This window comes from Sturnira hondurensis, unplaced genomic scaffold, assembly GCF_014824575.4.
Source record: "Sturnira hondurensis isolate 20B ecotype Veracruz unplaced genomic scaffold, ASM1482457v3 Scaffold0020184, whole genome shotgun sequence".
Lineage (NCBI taxonomy): Eukaryota > Metazoa > Chordata > Mammalia > Chiroptera > Phyllostomidae > Sturnira > Sturnira hondurensis.
The window spans coordinates 3,040,669-3,060,569 of NW_028092815.1; the positions used below are offsets into that span (position 1 = coordinate 3,040,669).

General features: G+C 43.7%; 1 protein-coding gene across 1 annotated transcript in view; it reads right to left on the minus strand.

The window, feature by feature from the left end:
* LOC118975235 (tubulin-specific chaperone cofactor E-like protein) overlaps nt 1–19,901 on the minus strand; it is a 200,603-nt gene that overhangs the window by 119,297 nt on the left and 61,405 nt on the right. Inside the window, exons 8-12 of the mRNA XM_037029070.1 lie at nt 11,407–11,471; nt 8,238–8,371; nt 5,363–5,650; nt 1,664–1,801; nt 1,192–1,357 (exon numbers count right to left, since the gene is read on the minus strand). Coding sequence (XP_036884965.1) covers nt 1,192–1,357; nt 1,664–1,801; nt 5,363–5,650; nt 8,238–8,371; nt 11,407–11,471 — 791 coding nt within the window. The remainder of the gene's footprint in view (nt 1–1,191; nt 1,358–1,663; nt 1,802–5,362; nt 5,651–8,237; nt 8,372–11,406; nt 11,472–19,901) is intronic.

Below are 19,901 nucleotides of genomic sequence, written 5' to 3' on the forward strand. Positions count from 1 at the left end.
ATTGTATAACTTGAACCTGAGCCAAAAGAGAAACCTGAGACCCTGGGGTTGCAGAGACATGCAGGTCACCAAGCCAGGCTTTCTGTCTAAGGAAGCAAAAGACTTCCTGGAATATTCATCCCATTCCAAAACTTCTTTACAGATCTGAAAGCATTTTCCCCAGAGCTACCCTCTGCCCTCCCCTGCACTCCTGTCTACCACACTGCATCCTACACCTTACCCTCACGGCTCCTGTGGCACTCTTCTCCTCCACCATGCCTCTGGGGGGGGGGGGGTGAGATCACCTTCTTCCTCAGAACAAACAGCACAGCTAGCAACTCCTGGGTCTCAAATTGTTCTTGGAAATATGCAATGGCTTGATGGCTAAATGGATGGGGGGGTGGTGCTTTACTGATTCTAGTCTCTACTCCTAGGAGCAGAAATATTAACAGAAATGCTGTTTCCAGAATACTTTTGTACACATAGGAAGCAGGTATCTATAAACCTGGCTGTTTCTGTGAGACCCCTGGGCCTCTTGCACATCCAAGAGGTTCTGATCATTCAGAAAGGACCCCAAACTTTGGGTGTTGATGTAAAGGGAACCCACTGAGGTCTAATTGCATTTGTGCACACAGACAGTCCTTAGGCCGCTACTGAGCCTCCCCCAGGTTCCTACAGGTTTTGCTGCTGCTGGGAGGAGTTTAGGCAGAGCTACCCTAAAGACTATGGCACTTTTTTCTTTCTTCTTAGTCATACAGTCTAACACTGATTTACTCTTGTAGAGGTCAGGCAACACTTCAAGTTCGACAACTCCTGTATCTACAAAGTGCCAGTGGCAGAGCAGGAGTGAAGATGAGAGAAAAAATTAAAGGAGGGAAATGACAACAACGGTGATGTTAAACAGAACAGCTTCCTTCTGTCCCTCTGTTTGAGAAATCATCCAAGATCCTTGTCTCCTTTGCAGTTGTTGCAAATGGAGAACTGTGTTCATACCCCAGGCAAGAACTTCATAAGCCGCAGAACCGCAAATGCAGGATTTCAGTTATTGGTCTGATACATATGCATGCTACATTATCTTGACTTCCATTACCAAGTTGAGAGATGTCAAAACCGTAGGGCCTTGAAACATGTCTGCTCCGGGGCTTCAAAGCCTGCCTCCCCAGCTCAACTGAACAGACTCTGCTTTGCTATAGAGAAGAGGAACTCCTTTACCTCTGGACGTGCAGCCATTGGCTGGGTCAATTTCTTTCCCGTCAACTTTAAATGCCCAGCGGCCTGGAACATTGACGTTTGTGGTCTCCTGGATATTCACAATATCCGGGGTTCTTGACCCTGGGAGGCTGAAGAAATTGGTGAGGTTTCCACCATTAAATCCTGCCTGGAGCACAAAAGGAAGACAAGACTTTGAGCACGAACACTACCCCCATTGGTTAACTTGCCCAAATAAATACCTTATTTTCAGAATCTAGCACCCCTGAAATCAGGGGACCCTGCAGTCTCTGGGCCGCCCTTATAGGTGAGAAAGGCCGGTCTGCTTCCTGCTATGCCCTGATCGAGGTATTCCGGATGGATGGGACGAGCCTCTCAATCTACCTGGTTAAAGGCTGTGGGTGGCAGGGGAAGCATAGAAGCAGAGGCCCGGCTTCAAAACGTGCCGAGGAAGGTGAAACGGAGAACCACCTACCTGTGCCATTACTCCCCCAAGGCCCGTCAGGGGGTCGCCACCGCTGGCCGTCCCAGTGGTCCAGTTGATTTCATAATAATTGAAGAGTGTGAATGTATAGGAGCCGTCAGACACCAGGACGGCCTGGAACGTGTTCACCTGAAGGATGGGAAGGGCTGGGCTCAGACCCGCTCTCCCCAGGAGCTGCTCTCAGCGCTGTGGCTCCCTGCACTCGGCACCACCCGCCCTTGCCCCAGGGCAGCTGGAGCTGCTGCTCCGCCAGCCCTCACACTCCGCCTTCTCTCCGGATTTGTTCTCGCCTCCAGTGGAAAAAACGAGCTGTGTGCCACGGAGCACCTAAAATAAAAATGGCCTGAGGGTAGTAACCCAGAGGCTGACTCATCAGCCCCGCTCGCACACTCTGACTTCAACCAGACAAAATTCAGAGGTCGGCTCAGCTTGTTGTGTACTCAAGCACCTATAGATGGCGGCATTGGAATAAACTGTAGGAAATGGTCTGGGCAGGGAAAGGGCCGCAAGCACCCACTCCCAGCAGATTGAGTGGCGAGTGGAGGCCGCACAGAGGACTGAGGTGGTGGTGCGGGCTGTGTCTCTCACCTCCCAGAAAACACTGGTGATTTGGGTGAGATGGCTCCCCTTTTTAAAATGGCACTTGGAAAGGGATTTTATAGAGCATTTGGCGGGGGGTGGGGGGGTGGGGGGGTGGGGGGGGGCAAGGAATTGCTCCTTAATTGCATCACTTTATATCTGCAAGATTCTCAACACACATCTGTACCTCACACCAACGCAAAGACGGGCAATTGTTGGGGAGGCAGTCCTATCTTCCAGTTTGAAAAAGTGAAAGCTCAGGGAAATGAATTGCTGCATCTCACAATGACCCAGGAACGGATAACAGGAGAGGCACCAGTCCATCTCTTCAGTCCAGTCCATCTCTTCCCACACTGTCCTTACACACTGTCTCAGTGTTAAACTGTTTAGGACAGAGATGTTACACAAATTCAAACTAGCCTTGCAAACAGCCCTGGAAACAAGCCATAGCAAACACTGTCCTCTACTGTCTGTCCCCCTTTGCTCATCCCTACCCCTTGACACATGTTTCCAGGAAATTAAAATAAAAAGAGTTAAAAGGAGGGACTGCTTTGACCTTTTCCACTCAAACCTTGTATTTCCTCAGCTACTGGATGCTATCCTGGTTAACATTCTGTCAGGTTCAAAGACCCAAATCCTTATCCTGTGTAATCAAACTTGAGTAGAGGATCTTGGAAGCCCCAAATTGCCCATCCTAGAGTTCCCAGGGAGGGAGACAAGGTACAAGGAGAGAAAAGCCCTTTGTAAATGAGGATGTCTTTCTCAAGCTCTGTGGTTGCCACAGCTGATGGTGTTTGTGATAGAGTCACCCAGGTATATGCCTCCATGCTTTGGCTCTGCTCTATCGAAAAGGAAAGTGGGACAAAGGAGTGAGCTCAGGATTTTTGTAAGGTCACTGCAGGGTCAGGTTCAAGAGAGGCACGAGGTCAAGGTCACACAAGGACTAAAGCTAAACCCTCCTGTAGACTGGGCTTCTCCTTCAGGAGGTGAATTCCTTCTCCTGAAATAAAGTTGGAAATATCTTTGGTTCAAGCAGGTCTTGAGAGCAACATATTTCTGACCCCAGAAGTTACTTCAAGACCAACCAGCCATCCAAAGGGCACTCAGAAGCTCTCTGGCCCTCCCACACACATATACATCTCTCCACCATCAGTTTTGAGACTCATCCAAGATCTCTTTTTGTGAAACTATGTTTTCAAATTCTTAAAAACCCTCTTTACTCCAGAGGACTTCTAATATACTTGGAGGAAAAACTTCAGGATTCAGAGCTAAGAGACCAGTTTGAACCCTGCTCTGCCTTCTCTGAGGTTCAAATCTCTTTTCTTGCCACTTGAGCAAGGGCCCAGAAAGAATCTGTCTGGGCCTGTCCTTCACCTTGAATGCAGAGAGTGGTTATTATGAAACATTCTTGTGAGGGCTCGTATGATATGCAAACATAGCCTATCATAGATAGCTGGGCTCATAGTGAGCCTTCAATAAATATTAGTTTTCCTTCCTTAGAGTAAATCTGTTTCCTTCTCCTTCCCCTTCCATTGGGTATCCATGAGACCCTCTGTCTCTTAAAGACCTCTCATGCCTGGTGTTTAGTTGGCCTGGTGATATTCCTACAGAGGAGGGGGAACCTGGGGTAATGAGGAGTTGGAAGAGGGGGTCAATTTCAAGACCGGATGGATAGACACTTCTGCAATTGTGAGGACTGCATTATGTTTTTTTCCAAGGAACTCAGAACATTAAGATTTTACCTCATTCATCCTTGTTGAAACAGTTTTCACTTAGTCCAGAAATCTACTTCAAATTACAAACCAGAAAGTATCTAAATTATCTTGCTATTTTTATTGGCAGTGGAAGTTTTTTTTAGAAATTGGTGGTCAGCGTTTGATGGGCATTTCTTCTCTTTTTTCTCCACAAACACTAAAATGTATCAATTGTGGGCATCTGACATTCTAACGCTGTAAGTATGAGGCTTACAGGACAAAAAACATCACCCGAGGAGTCATTAGCAAGCCATAGCATGACAGAAGAAAATTAGCTCTTTTTTAGAGGTTATTTCTAGCCAGTGCATCCCCTATTTAAACTGTGTCTCTGTTTCCCAGAATCCCCTGGAGATCAGGTGCATCTTCATGCTCTGGTCAGGAGGTGCTAAAACACAGGCGCTAGCCCAGTACTTTCCACCTCGGTCTCTAGCTCTAGTTTCTGTTCCATCCCCAAGCAGCCAACTCATTGTCAAGAAAATTGGGAAACAGATGGAACTGGAAATAATACTAGGAAAGCAGAGGGCAGGTTTTTTAGTGTCTTTGCTTATTGGAAATTATACAGATGAAGATGCACCTGCTCCTTCAAAAATCTCCACTGCCAAAGTCACCCAAACAAGCTATAGGCTTTTGTGAAAAGTACGTTCTGTTCCTTTATGTGGAAAGTTGATTATCTCTGCTTATAATGCCAGTGATAATCTTTCTTATTTGACTTTTATTTCACTGCTCATTTGGGATTTTGGAGCAGATGTTAAAACTTTATTCAGGAAACACTTTAATCACCTACTCCAATTAGCATCAAATAGGAATGCCAGCCCCTGTCACAATAAAAAAAAGGTCATAACATAATAAATTGAGTCAGGTCCTTTACTCCCAAAGCCAGTATCCTATTTTTCTTGTCCTGCCAGATTTTGTGAAAAAAGACAAAAAAGTGAAATAAGCTGATGAGAGAGGCATCTGCACCTCTGACAAGATACTCTGATCTTGATCCTCTGATCAAGGACCTTTGGGTCCTTGATGGGCATCTGCCCACATGGCCTGAATCAGGCCTCAGCGCCTGGATCCCTTTCCTGCAAAACAGAAGTGCTACCTGCTAAAAGAAAATTGTGGCTGGGTTCTGTTTGCACATTTGTATTGATCAGTAATATGGGGTTAGCGATCTTCTGAAATACTATGGCTGACTGGACTGCTTAAGTATATCTCACTTTGTTTCCTGGAAAATGAGTGGCAAGACTCATTAGTTTAACTCAAGGAAATGGACCATCCTCAGCTCTAACAATTAGACTCCTTCCCAGTAATGAAAACAGACAATAATTAGATGTTAGAACATAAAATGGAAATAGAAAATGTGAATTATTACAGGTGTGGTGCTGCTCCCTCCATAAAATGTGACTTCCTCCCAGGTCACAATGAAAACCCAGGTGGCAGAGAAGGTTGCCATGTCTTTGAAGTACTTCCTGATGTCCTTGGTGGCTCTTTTTAAGATGACAGGGTCCATGGTCTCTCTGTAATAGATCTCGCCTCGAATCCCATTGTGCACATCTGCCCAAAATGGAGCAATGAAGGCCCGCCCATCCGTCAAGGGGAAGGACTCTGGTGTGAACTGGCTCACTAGCACGTTGAAGGACACGACTCCATTGTTATTGACCTACGAAAACAGGAGAGATTTGGCACAGTGGGTCTGAGGCCATGACAACTTCGGAGTCCTACTCCAAGACAGACATTTGCCTATTTCTGTGAATAAAAACAACTTCCACTGAATTAGAACTCCCAAACATTGCTCAACCAGGAGGTTTGTTTACTTCACACTCATTGGTTTTCTTTACTTTCAATTTTTAGTCAACTGCATTTCTTACTAATAATCAGTCTCATTTTCATGTTTGTTATTATAACTCTGTTTATATTTATCTAATGCGACTTAGTTGTGTGTATGTCTGAGTGTGTGTGTGAGTGTGTGGCTGTGTGACTGTATGTGAGAGAGTGTGCGTGTGTGTTTGCATGAATATGAGTGAGTGTGTAGCTGTGTGTTTGTGTGAGTGTATGTGAGTGTGTGTGTCTGATTGGGCAGTGTGGTCAATAAAGAAGATCCAGAGTCAGAGATTCAAAAAAGGACAGAAGAATGAAACAGGGAAGCTGAAAGTTAAATTAAAAAATTGAGAAGCTGTATATTAGATCTGATTTCTATTTGTGACAAGTGGGGAGTGTCAGAAAAAGACAAGTCAGATACCTCATCATTAAACTGAGATCTCAGGATGAAATGCATCCTGCTCTGGATGAGACATTTAAAAGACTTCTATAGATGTCACAACTGCTCTACTGTACCTCGTGGTGATTTTTTCATGATTTGCAAATAGCTTCATAAACTCGGTAAATTACGAAATCTTACTGTGACAGAAGCCAGTGTGTACATGCTGTGGACACAGGGCCTGCAGACAACCTGCCTGTCTGAGCCTGAGGCCGTGTGTGTCAGTGGACGGGGCTGACTTCAGCCTGTGGCTTCAACACAGAAATGCTCATGGAAATGCTTGTAATTGGTTGATACAGAAAACCTGTAGATAATTTTCTGTATATTCTAACTTTTATATTCATATGGATTATTAATATTATGGGCACTGACAAGGACATGGAACCAGAAGTAAGCTCTCTGTGCACAGGACAAGGCTCTATCAGTCTGTTTTGGAAGCAAGGGTGTGGAGTTTGGAAAGGAAACTGGAGACCCAGCTACAAGGATGTTAAGAGTCTATTGTTTGCAAGTGAATAACAGTGAATAACACAGTGAACAACAGAGGCTCAAAAAAGACTGCTCTGCTCACTCAAAGTGCTGGAAACTCTTAGCACCAATTTACCCTCAAATAAATCTCTCCCAAATTAAAAGGTGGACTCCTTTTGCAAAGACAGGAATTTCTCAGACTCCATATCACACAGCACATGGAAGAGAAAGGAGCTCAACTAAGTGCATTTGTTCCAGCTATCTGTGAGATTAAGGCTTCCAGAATGGAAATCCTCTGTGCCTTTCTCATCTCCAAAATCAGGTCAATGCTTTCTGAAGTTCACAGTCAGCTATTCCAGACTAAGAAAGCTCTCCTGTGAATAGAGCATAAAAGGCATCTCAAGATGCCAGATAAATGTGTTTGCTAAGGAATCCTGGATGCAATTAAAACACAGAGACCAGCAGAGGAAGCTGGTGATGGCTTTTGTGTTTTAATTATACTCTGTAGACAAGATCAGTTATTCTCCAACTTTGGTGGACTTCAGAATCCCCTGGGGGACTTAATAAAAGAAAAATTCCTGGGTTCCCTTCCTAGAGTTTCTGATTCAGCAGGTCCGGGGTGTGGTCTGAAAAGTGACATTTCTAATAAGAGCCATAGTGACTCTGATGTTGCAGATTCAAGGGCCATTGGTTACACAACAGAACAAGAAACTATTTTCTAATGGGACTCAGCCCTGAGCTGTAAATCAAATGTTGGTGTCTCAGATTTAGAGAGGGCCAGAGGTATAGGTGCTTAGGGCCTCATTTCTTCCTCCAGGGCAAGAACCAGACTATAATAGGACATGATACAATCTACATATGCCACACCCAATCCTGTAAGGCCAGATAAAAACATGTTCAATTACTGTTAACCTTCTCGAAATCCAATGGTCTAAACTAGCAGCAAACCCAACGAACCAAAAAAATAACATGAGAACACAGGTTCCCAGGAGAGTTCCAACAGTCAATGGCACCATTTCTTCATGCACATTTGACAATGGAGCCCTATAGCATATCTCAGACCCAGTGAGTGTGGCAGAATTGGCAAACGACTTTAATGAGATAATTGATTACCTGTCTACTATGCTCTGACTCTGCTTCAAATTGGAAGGAAGCCTAAGAACAACAGATACTCAAACTCTTCACACCCCCAGGGGGGGAAGAAAAATGATACTGCTCCTGTTGTGGTTCATTGTATCTTTTTATCTTATCCAGTGGCAGAAATAATGTTCACGATACTGGGCCTCTGCTTCCTGCCTGTGTTTAATCACCTACAAAAGAAATTGATTGTCCTGTATACTATGAACATTAGCCATTAAAGATGCCTTTGACTACCTTAATCACAAGATCAATCAGTTCATGATACCTCAGAGCCTGTAGTTTGGGCTGCCAATAAATCTTCCTCTATTCCTGAAGCCCTGGAACAAAGTATTTTTACTATCCTTAGCGACAAAGGGAAAGCTGCATGGGCTGCGCCTCCACTTACATAGACAGTGCGGTAAGGGACCCCGAAGAAGAAAATAGGGATGGCCAGCTTGATCTCAGGTGAGCTTCCATCGTCTACTTTAGGGGTTTTGGTGTCATTCTGCCAAAATGGATACATGAGCTCCCTGGGCTGAACTGTCAAGAGAGACAGTGGTTAGAGAGATGGCAGACCCCTCTCCCACAGGGCAAGCCACTTACCTCCCACCCACGGAAGCCCGTCTCCTTCGGTAAGCCTTACAAACTGAAAGCAGGTCACACTCCCATTTTGTTTATCCTAAGCCCAAACTGCACACTGTGCATTTTCTTCTGCCGCTGGAAAGGGGGAATGGGAGTAATGCTGCTTCTCCTAAGAAGTCAGTTCATATCTCATTTCTGTTTTTCCAAGCACTTTGGAGAGAGCAATGGTTAAGGCTGGCGGGGTGCTGTGAAATCACCCATGCCTGAGCTCTCAAGCCCTGAGGGGGGCCTCTGGGTCTGGCAGAGCTCAGCTGCTGGATCCCAGTTTGAAGACAAGGTGCAGACAAGGTGGCTTACGGCTATGAAGCTCCTTTCCAAAAATTGTACTATCACAAAAATTGTACTACTCAGGCCTTTTCCCCCAAAGGGGCCTCCTCCCTCCCCCAACATAATTGAAGATACCAGATCCCAGAAGGAAACAAACAACAGCTGGACCTGGGACAAAGTGGGAGGGGAGGGTTTGTAGTACCTGCCCTGTGAATGAACTTGACTGAGTCCAAGCCTTGCAAGAAGGAAGGTTCTTTGCCCAGCTCCTGTTTACCAATAACAGTGGGGGACCCTGGGCCAGGGAGGTTGGGCCCCAGAGAATTCTCTGCAGAGGAGGCTCAGGGTGCTCTCCCGCCCTCTGGTCAGTGCCACTCACGTCACCTGACTGTGCTACCACCTTTCTGGAAACCTGGCTTGTTTCTCCTCCAAACTCCTGCAGGGGGTGGCCCAGTTTAGCGATAGAAGTTAAGCAGTTTCCCAAGGGTCTACCTTGCTGATAACTGGGTCCAATGGTCTCCACAAAATACTCTACATTTGGATGTAACTCTTCTCTCTCTCTGTTCTCTCTTCTCTTGAATGAAAATAGAACATCTTCTTTTCTTCTTTTTTTAAAATTATTACTTTTCAGGGGCAGTGGCAAATTCATGTGGGGTTTTGGGCCTCAGCTCCCGAGGTGCCTGTTGCTGCAACTCAGATGCTAATGCCCCATTCTGAGGTGGGAGGCCCTCCCTGGGAAAGCCCCTGCTCTGAGCGATGGAGGTGACAGGCTTGCCAGCCCAGCCCAGGACGGAAGCCTTTTCATGAGTGACGGCTCATGTGATTGAGAATGTGGAGTGACCAGGCTAAGCACAAGCTCTCTCTTCTGGAGCAAGGAGAAGGAGGTAGTCTACCTGGTTGGAGAGCTAACCCATTTCCAAGGGCTAATGTCAAAGGAAAGCAGGGCAAACCAGCCTGGTCATTAGGCACAAGCATTGCTCCCCAGGGCCCAGAAGTCTCTTCGAAGCCAGCCAAATTCCCACCTCTATCAGGTGCTGCAGCTAATTTAATCACAGGAGCACTTGGCAGACAGCTTCATTTAGTGTCACAATTGTAGACAAAAAGAGGTTCTTGAATGTTCATATTTACACAGAAGTTACAAATTCAAAATTCCTAGAAGGTAGGAATTTTTAAAAAATCTCTTTGTAAATCCTTTTTCTACCATCATACTTATTAAACTTGAAAGGTGATAAATTTTCTCAAATTAATAATAATAAATCAAATCATGTCACAAGGAACTATTTAGAAGTGATGCCCACATGTAAATAAGGGCTCCTATTCACACTGAATCACAGCCATTTTATTGACAAGGTTGATTGGCATCTTGAGCTTGGGGGCCCCTCTTCCTGGAGGGGGCAGCCCCCCCCCAGTCAGAAATATGGCCCCTGGATGCTCTCTCTGCACCAATGGGGAGGTAAACTTCATGAGTGAGCCTAACTAATGCATGATTTTTAACAGAAAAGAATGGACAGTTAAAATTTTCTCAATTTTAAGAAGAATACAAATAATAAATACATCTAATATTGTAAATACTTAAGAAATACTTGTTGAATAAAAAATACGTACTTAATAAAAAGGAGTAGGATTAGACTACAGTAGTTTCCACTGTAGTCTAGTTTCCATTGGTTGGAAACTATTAGTATTATTAAAAAAAACATTAACAGCATGGCCTATTTAATACCATCAGAGTTAATAAAGCTACCACTCATGCTAGCTTTAGGCTAGGGATTTCATAATAAACCCAACTGTGCTCTCTGGACTTTGGGGTTTTATTTTCACCAAATAAAATGTACTTTCTTAGAGCAGGGGTAGGAGGTTAGAGTCAGTGGCACTCTTTCATTATCGTGGAGTTTCACTCTATAGTTTACATGCTACAACTATTCAAATATCCCCAGTCCTAGAAAAGTGTTAGGGGTACACATGCCTTATAGATCTGTTCTCATACTTGTAATCATGTGCTAGGTGATCAAAACAAAGAAAGATGCTTTAGAACTTTAGTCATAGAAGTTTCAAATTCATGGAGACTTTCCCACCTTTCTTTTCTAAAATCCAAAATCAATAGAAAGTAATATATGTGGCTTCTCACCTATCCCTGGTCAAGGCTACACAGATAAAAATGAAGGCATCACTGATGGGAATTTTTTTAAAATTTCACTTACATTTTCAGATTTTTTGCCATTGTAAAAGGCCTCTAACACATACGTCACCAACATCAATGTCAATGGAATTTCCTGATTTGAGCAAAAACAAGTGTATTCTTTAAACTCTGTGCCTCAAGTTAAACACCTTAATGGGAGTCAGTCATCAAGAATGGGCTGCACACACACCTACCCTGTATACTTTCAGGGAAAACAATTTCCATTATCTTACAGACCCAGTCCATTAACATGGGGCAAGCTGGTACGTACAAATTGTGTTCATAGTTAAATAAGAAAAAAGTAGGAATGTAAATAAACATTATTCAAAGTTAAACTATTTTGCCATTGACAACAAAATTTAATTTACTTTTTTTGTGTGTATCTGTAGGCCCATACACACCTGCCCTGACAATTATGGCTCCAACAAAAGTATCTCTTTATAAATTCAAGAGCATGATAATCAAGAGTTTTACAAAATTGTGTAGTACTCACCTTGCTGCTGTACAAGTGCGAAGATGAAAGAGACCCAAATTCTAAGTAATGATGAATAATTCATCCTGAAATTTTAAAAAGAAAAAGGAAAAAATTCCCCAGTTTGCCAAAGTAAGTAGAATACCAGGTTTGTTTAGTTGCAAGTCCCATGACACGTAACAACCATCACAGAACAAACTTACATAAAACATCAACAGAGTTCTGAGTCAGGTTGAAATTCTCCAAATGCTAACAGGTCCTCCCAAATTCAACATGTCATGAACAAATTAGACTGGTCCATGAGAAGCCAGTTTAGAAGTGTAACAAGAGTATTCAAATGATCGGTAAGTTATATAGACTCAATGAGCACAGCAATGAGCCAAAGAAAGCCATCTGCTCTGCAGCTGCTTGAATCCTGAAAAGCAGGACCTGGTTCTGAAAAGTCAGGTCTCAATTGTGTCTCCAGAACAGAACTTCATCCTCCGTGAGACCCAGCTCTTCTGATTTTCACAGCAGCTTTCAAAGAGGTTCAAATAAAAATCGGTTGAAACACAATAGATTTCTACGGGTAGAAAAATTTAGTTTACCATCATCACCTTCTCAATAGGATGGAGCAAATCCACCATCTTGAAGTACTACCAGATTCATGGTAGCATGAAACTGTCCACTGACTTTTCCTAGTGAAATGAATGATACATTGGTAATTTTTTTCAAATGCCAGGGTCGGTCCTTGAAATTACAATAAAAATAGACCCCAGCACACAAGCAAGTAATTAGTTCCAGCAAATTAATTAAGAGACATCACAAAAGTGAACTTGTTTTCATTTCAATCACAACCAGTTGAACCGGCTGCTTCACTCTCCAGTGGAAGAATTGCCGGTCTGTGCCGCTCCATAAAGCTGAGATGCAAACACCTGTGCAAGCTCCCAATTACATATACTCCTGCAGAAGAACCAAGTGCACGGGTAGACCGTGAAGTTTGCTCCCGATCCTGACAGTGTTCTTAAATACAAAACCATCCTCTTATTATTCGAACCTATCATAGCTCATCCACCAAAATTTCGTGGAAAAACTAGTGAGTCTACCCTGTGAGAGTATTATTGCAAACCTTCGATTGTCAAGCACACACAATGAGCCCTCCAGCACACAATAAATATTACTTTTGCTGACCACGGCGCTAAGACTCTCAGAGAGATCACAGAGCCTTAGCAGAGGGAGGGAGACGCCTTGTGCATGTTAGAGCTGAGCCCTTAGGGAAACGGTTCAGAGAGCATAAGGAGAATTCATTTAAATATCTGTATTAATGAAAAATGCCACTAACCTGTTCTGTAGAGACTGGAGGATTTGAGTCAGAAATATTAAGCCAAATCTTGGTTAACCAGGAAAAAATTAGGCAAAACAAGAATTCATGTCAGTTCTCCCCCTCTTGCTGCCAATTATTTCTGATTCCTGAAATGATGTCTGAATCCCCTACTCTTAAAACCAAAAATTCAGTTAGTCCCGAGCTAGAGTCAGATAAGTGTTGAGTTGCAATCAAGTTTTTTTCTATTGATTAAGAAAAAGTAAATCTAAAGATCAGTTTCAGGATTGTGTAGAGAGGTTCTTTTCCTGAAAAACTAGACCTCCTCCCCACCCCCCTTAAAAAAAGTAGATTCAGATGGAAATGTCAGGTACTTGGAGCTGAAACCTTGAGCCTTTCTGATCGGAATCACTTTGCACTGAAAAACACAAAAGAAATCCCCCTTTTACCTTTGTGCCCAGAAAAAAAGGCGACTGTATAATGTTACCGAATTAGCATCCACCAGCATGGGATTAAAACCCCAAACAAAGCTGCTGCCCCCAACATTTAAATCAAGTTGGTTTTCTACTAAAGTCTTTTTTTAGTTTCCATGGGTTTGAACTGTTGCCACAGATAGGCTCTACTCTGTTTTTCACAGGTGTGCGTGAAGTATTTAAAGAAACTTGCTCAAACTTGTCCAGGTTTTATTTCCTCCCTTTTTTCCCTGACCCTCCACTGTGCAGTGTGACTGCCCAGGGCCATTTCTAGCAAAAAACAAGGGGTTAGACAGTGCAGGACGTGATCCTCACAAGGAAAGCCCAGCCCGCACGCTGGTAGCCTCTATGGGTGCCCAGTGAGGGTCCTCAGAGGGACAGACTCCTTGCAATGAAATTTTGCAGTAAGTAAATCATTGAAGAGGTATTGTGAAGAAAGAGAAAAACAGAGTGGAATTTGTTTAAAGAGAAATCATTTCTATGTAGTAGAAAAAAACTCTATGTAAGTCAGTGGGAAATTCAGATCTACTCCAAATTTGCCTGTGAACAGGTATTTAAATGTTGACGGGACAAAATAACGTCACTCCAGTTTTGAACAAGTTGTCCTAAAATGGACGAGTATTTGGGGAACTGATGTTTTAGTATAAATCATTCAATACTTTCCTAAAGACCCATGATGATTCAGTAGATCTTGCCCACTAGCGTTATGAATCTTCCACATATGTTCACTTACAGATATCAAATGCTATTTTCCTCCCAAAGCAGATATTTATGTGACAGAATATCTAATTTTTGAGTGCCTAACCAAAATAAAATTAAACTCAGTCTTACCTAAAAAGCATTCTCCTTGCCCAGTCTTTGTTAAGGTGCGAGTCCCATAATCAACCTAACTGTCTTGAAGTTGGTTCTGTTTATAAAACTGCTGATGGCACAATAATTGCTTTGGTCTTTTTTCTTCATGATCTCAAGGGTATTTGTATTCCAGCCATTTGGCCCATATTAAACACTCTATCTTCCTTGAAGCAGTACTCCCGCTGAGATAAATGCCATCTGGCCCAACCAGCCACACAGGCATAAATGGGTCAGAATCGCCATGAGAACACAGGTGCAAGGAATGCCGGGCACACAGGGGCAGACTGGTCTGGTCGGGCTGGGAAGCCAGTCAGTGAGAGTGTGTTTTAGGTGCTCACTCAGTGGTCACAGGTGGAGTAATGACAAAGACCTTTTATTTGCCATTTTTTGTATTTTATTTTTTAGATTATTTTTAACACTTATTTTCAGTTATAGTTGACATACAATATTATATTAGTTTCAGGTGCACCACATAGTGATTATATATATCTTATAGGTAATAACCTGATAAGTCTAGTACCCATCTGGCACCACACATAGTATTACTATGATATTCTTGACTCTGTTCCTAGTGCTATACATTACATGCCTGTGACTATTTTTATAATTGGCAATTTGTGCTTCTTCATCCCTTTCACCCATCCCCCAACCCCTCTCCCAACTGGTGACCAACAGCTTGTTCTCTGTATCTATGAGTTTAGACAAAAATCTCTTTTTATGACATGTTGGCAGGGGAGCTCATTTTGCTGAAGATGTAAAGTGAGCCAAGATTTCTGACAAGATTTAGGTGCAATGCAGGGTGAGGTTGGCTGGAGGCAGTCACCTGTGAAGCTCTGCTTTGTAAAGGTGACCTTGACTGAGGCTGTTCTGGAGGCAAGAGGAAGGCTACCTGTAACCAAACAAACATAAAACATATAATTCCCTAAAAACAAGTGAGTCTTCCATGCTGATTTGTTTTGCTTTGTTTTTGTAAGTTTCTATACCTCCTCTGTCAAAGAGAAATTTTGAGCTCAGTCTAAGTGAGAAGTGTAGTTGGGCAACAGCCTTCAGCTGTGAGTCCCTCTGGCTTGACCTCAGCACTAGAACCAAGGGCATGCCCCAGGGGAGGGCCCTCCACCAACAAACAGACTCAGTGATGAGACGATGGCCTGATGCTTTCCACCCAATGCAAGAGTTTGTGAGTAACCAGCTAGCGTTCTGGAGAGGTTTGCTGAACTGACAAAAACTATGCCAAGTACTCAACTGAGGCAGCTCTATTATACCAAAATCAGGGCCTAATTGAGAAAACCTTGTCTATACATAGACATAAAATTTTATATGTATAAGATTTATCATACACACATGTACATACAGGCATATGTATGTGTGAGAGTAAGATGGCATCACCTGGGCAGATGTCCTCAAAGATTTTGACTCTGTAAATTTATCAAGATTTCTGAGCCCTCAGATATGTCTGACTCCACCTCACTAAGAGCTAAAATTTATCCCAGAATGGGAAGACAAGAGAGAGGGCTTTTTTTTTTTTAAGGTAACAGTCCAACCCCCTTCAGAAGCTGCTCCCATCTCCTCTCCTAACTGCTAGGCTTACAACCAGGGATAAGGCACAGCATCACTCAGGCCCAGGACATGCTGGGCCTGAGGAGGGAGGAAAGGGGCTAGAGAGCTGTAAGACCCAGCAGGCACATATGGGCACAGCGTCGGGGAGGGGAGCATCCATGGGACTGGATTGTTGTAAGAGTATAGAACTGTGGAGACGGCACAATGCAAAGTCAGGAAATGTCTATTGATTTGGGGCACATACTAGGGATATAGCCTCATACATTGGCAGGGACTGCAAGAGATGGTGCAAGCTCACTGCTAGGGCAGCTCCGGGACACCTGGAAAAGACTGATGGCCAACACTGAGTGAGGCTGGAAGGCCTGGATCACTGTGACAGGTGGCAGAAGAAGGGGTTAAAAGGCTCAGGGCTGTGAACATGCTGAATCAGATATACTATGGGAGTCTGGAAGAACCACCTGATGACCATATCCATGAGGAAGCTCCTTATCCACCAAAGGCAGCAGGAATGTTCTGGTGAGTGAAGCACCAGCAGCACTGAGAACCTCCCCTCTGCAGGCCAGCGCTGATGGCAGGAGAGGCAATCACAGAACCCAGTGGTCTGATAACAGTGACATGGTGGGCACCTGAAGCGACAGAGACCAGATGGCAGCTCTCTATTGCATGGAGCTAGAGCTCATAGTCTTCATGATGACTGACAAATCAGAGTGGTAGCCCAGGGGGCCTGGTTCAGAAAGAGTTATGGCAATGAACAGTATGGCATCCAAAGGCAATGTAGACGGAAGCCAACTAGGGTATTGCTTGTTATAGTACATAATAAATAGCAAGAAATTGTGAGCAAGAGGCCAAAGACAGTTGCCCCAATAAAAAGTCTTGATTCCTTGCTCAGTTTGTGAATATCAGTCCATTTTTAAATCTGGAATCCACAGACTGAAAAGGTAACTGGGTCCCCAAAGGGAAGAACTCTGCAACACCATCACAGTGTCACACTGGATGATTCTTCCAGTCCTTTCTCCGAGGCCTATCACCATTCACTTGTGTGAAGAATGTAGACAGGGGAAGGAAATACCTGGACATTTTGAGGACTGGGACGAAACTATCACTGGACAAAGCATTTAAGTTAACATCACCCACAGACCCTGCTTGAGGGGGAACACATGGAGCCCAGGTAATACAAGGAGTCTTGGCCAAGTCCAGCTTACAGTGGGTCCAAAGGGGGCAGCAGACATACCTGGATGTTATTTTTCAAGTCTCAGTATATAATCGAGATAAATGTGCTTAAGCACATTGGGTCCATGTTCTGCAGGTACCACTCCAGCCAATGTAGTAAATACAAAAGTGTGTTGCATCCCAAGGTCAGGAGATGATGGTGAAATTTAGTGTCCCTTATAGAGAGGAGTGGGAACCCCATTGTATCTCCATTAAATTGGCCATGATGAATCCTAAGAATGACTCTGGGTTGCTTCAATCTTAGCCAAGTGGCAGTTGCTGTATTATTATAGTGTTTTTACCAGAGCCAATTAACATGGCTTTCAGGTATGTGAGATGTGGCTATTCATTTGGCAAACCCATTTTCTTCCTATCTGAATCGGGAATGAGGATCAGAAATAGTTCATGTTCAAATAAAACAGACAGTGGTACACATTTATAGTTTCATCCCAGGGCTGACATCTGGACCCTCTGGATTCTATAGCACATCACATTGTTTCACTACCTTGATGACATCAGGCTGACTGGGCAGGATGAACAAGAGAAGGCTGGCAGGGTGGGGCCTCCGTACAACAACCATTCCAGAAGGTGGAAGATAAATCCTTCAGAGACTCAGAGCTAGTATCTCAGTCAAGTTTTTAGGAATCCAGTGGACAGGGTCATGCTGGGACCTCTCCTTCAAAGTAAAAAACAAAACACTGCATCTCATAACCTCTCCACAAAGAAAATTTTCCTCCTCTGAAGCTACCTTTGGCTACCAGTGGCCATGCATCTATCCCTGTGAATGCTGCTGCAGCCACATTCAGGTGATGTGAGTTCTTCCAGCTTTGACTTGGGCTAAAAGTGTAAAAGAACTTTGCAGCAACACAAGCAGCCCTGCCCATTGGTCACAGGTTCAGTAGACCCTTTGTTCCTGAATGGTGTCGGTGGTGGGAAAAGATGAAACGTGAATTTTATTTCAAACCTCCAGTTTAGCAAGGCTGATCTAGTTACCACTGCCTCTAAATGTTCAATGGGCCAATAACAGACTCAAGGCTAAGCCCTCAGCATAGATGGAGGTGTGCAGAATGCCTCATCCACAGGTATAAACTCCATGCAAAACAGCATCTGACAAGGGAGCCCATGTCTAGAGTAAGACACACTGACTGGAGGAGCACTGTAGTGCTGTATGAGAGACACCAGCCTGCTGCTTCCCTGCCTGGGAATCTTAATTTCTGGACATCTGGGTCAACTTTCACAAAATGGATGCTAATGCAGTCTGCTGGCCTTTCATTCTTTTTTTTTAATTTTTTAATTTATATTTTTTTTAAAATGTATTTTATTGATTATACCATGACAGTTGTTCTATTCCCCCCCTTCATTCCCCTCCACCCGCACACTCCCTCCCCCACCATTCTTCCCCGCTTAGTTTTTATAACGTGTCTCAAGTTCTTTAGATTCTATATATCCCCCACTATTCTCACCCTCCCCCTTATCTATTTTCTACCTACCGTCTACGCTGTTCTATGTACCTTCTCCTCCCTTCTCCTCCTCCCACTCCTCTGTTGCTAACCCTCCATGTGTTCTTCAGTTCAATGGCTTCACTCCTAATCTAGCTGTCCTCTAGGTTTGCTTTTGTTTTAGGTATGGTTGTTCATAACTGTGAGTTTGCTGTCCTCTCACTGTTAATATTTTTCATCTTCTTTTTCTTAGATAAGTCCCTTTAGCATTTCATATAATAAGGGCTTGGTGATGATGAACTCCTTGAATTTGACCTTATCTGAGAAGCACTTTATCTGTCCTTCCATTCTAAATGAAAGCTTTGCTGGATAAAGCAATCTTGGCAATCCTTCTAGCCTGCAAAGTTTCTTTTGAGAAATCATCTGATAGTCTTATAGGAACTCCTTTGTAGGTAACTCACTGCTTTTCTCTTGTTGCTTTTAAGATTCTCTCTTTACCTTTAACCTTTGGCTTTTTCAGTATGATGTGTCTNCCATTGATTTGAGTCCCAGTTTCCTTTCCATCACTATTGGTTTCCTGGACATCTCCCTTCATTTCAATTAGTTTAGCCTTCATATGCTCCTCTAATGTGTGACTATAATCAACCAGTTCTGTGAGCATCCTGATAAACAGTGTCTTGAATTGTGCTTCTGAGAGGCTGGCAATTTCTCAGTCGCTGAGAGTTATGGGCTCTGGGACTCTGAGTTCTTCTTGCGCCATCTTTTGGGCTATTTGTGCCTGTTCCGTAGCTGGATTGGAGCCCTAGGTCTTCACCAGAGCAGGGCAACTCAGTTGCTGGGTTGTGACGCTGTATGTGTGTGTATGGGGGGGGGGTCTACACCAAGAGGAGCAATGGCGTCCTGTCTGCCATCTCCTGCCGCGGCCCCCACAGGTGCTGCAGCTGCCACCATCACCAGGCCCACGGGTTTTGTCCCACTGCACCCGAGTGTGCCACCGCCGTCAGCCCTCGCCCCCTGGGGCCTGCGTGGTCCGTCTCACTGTGCGCAAATGTGCGACTGAGGTCAGTCTGCCCCACACCCTGACTGGGTCTGGGCCACTTGCGTGCCTAGGTCTGAGGATCTTTCCTGCCCGAGCCTGCTCCACTGCTGGCTCCGCCCCTCTTACCATTCCCTTTGAACAGTTAGTGGTTGTCGGACTTCTGTATAATTCAATTTTCTGGGTTTTTTTTGCTGTGTCTTTGTTCTCCAAACCTTTGTTGTATTCAAACTTGGTTGTGGGAGAAGGCACAGTGTTTCCACCTATGCCTCCATCTTGGCAGAAGTCCCTGGCCTTTCATTCCTAAAAAGCAGATTTTAGAAAAACCTGATGTAATATTTCTGAAATTTTTCATATTTACTAGTATCATGGCAATAATCATGTAAACAGCAAGCCATAAGCATCAGTTTGTTATTGTGTGAATGCTCTAGAACCTCTTGTTAAATAAAGAATATCATTTGCCTCTAAGTAATACTTATTTTTGTGGTCTTACTCATTGTGGACACTGGGCTGGGGCTAAACTTCGTTGTGAAAAAAGCAGCATTGTATTTTGAAAACCACATTGAATGACACTTTAAAATGTTTGCTAAGTAGCCACAAAAATTTTATAGATCTAAGATATCAATAATAAAAGATGCTCATCTCTAAAC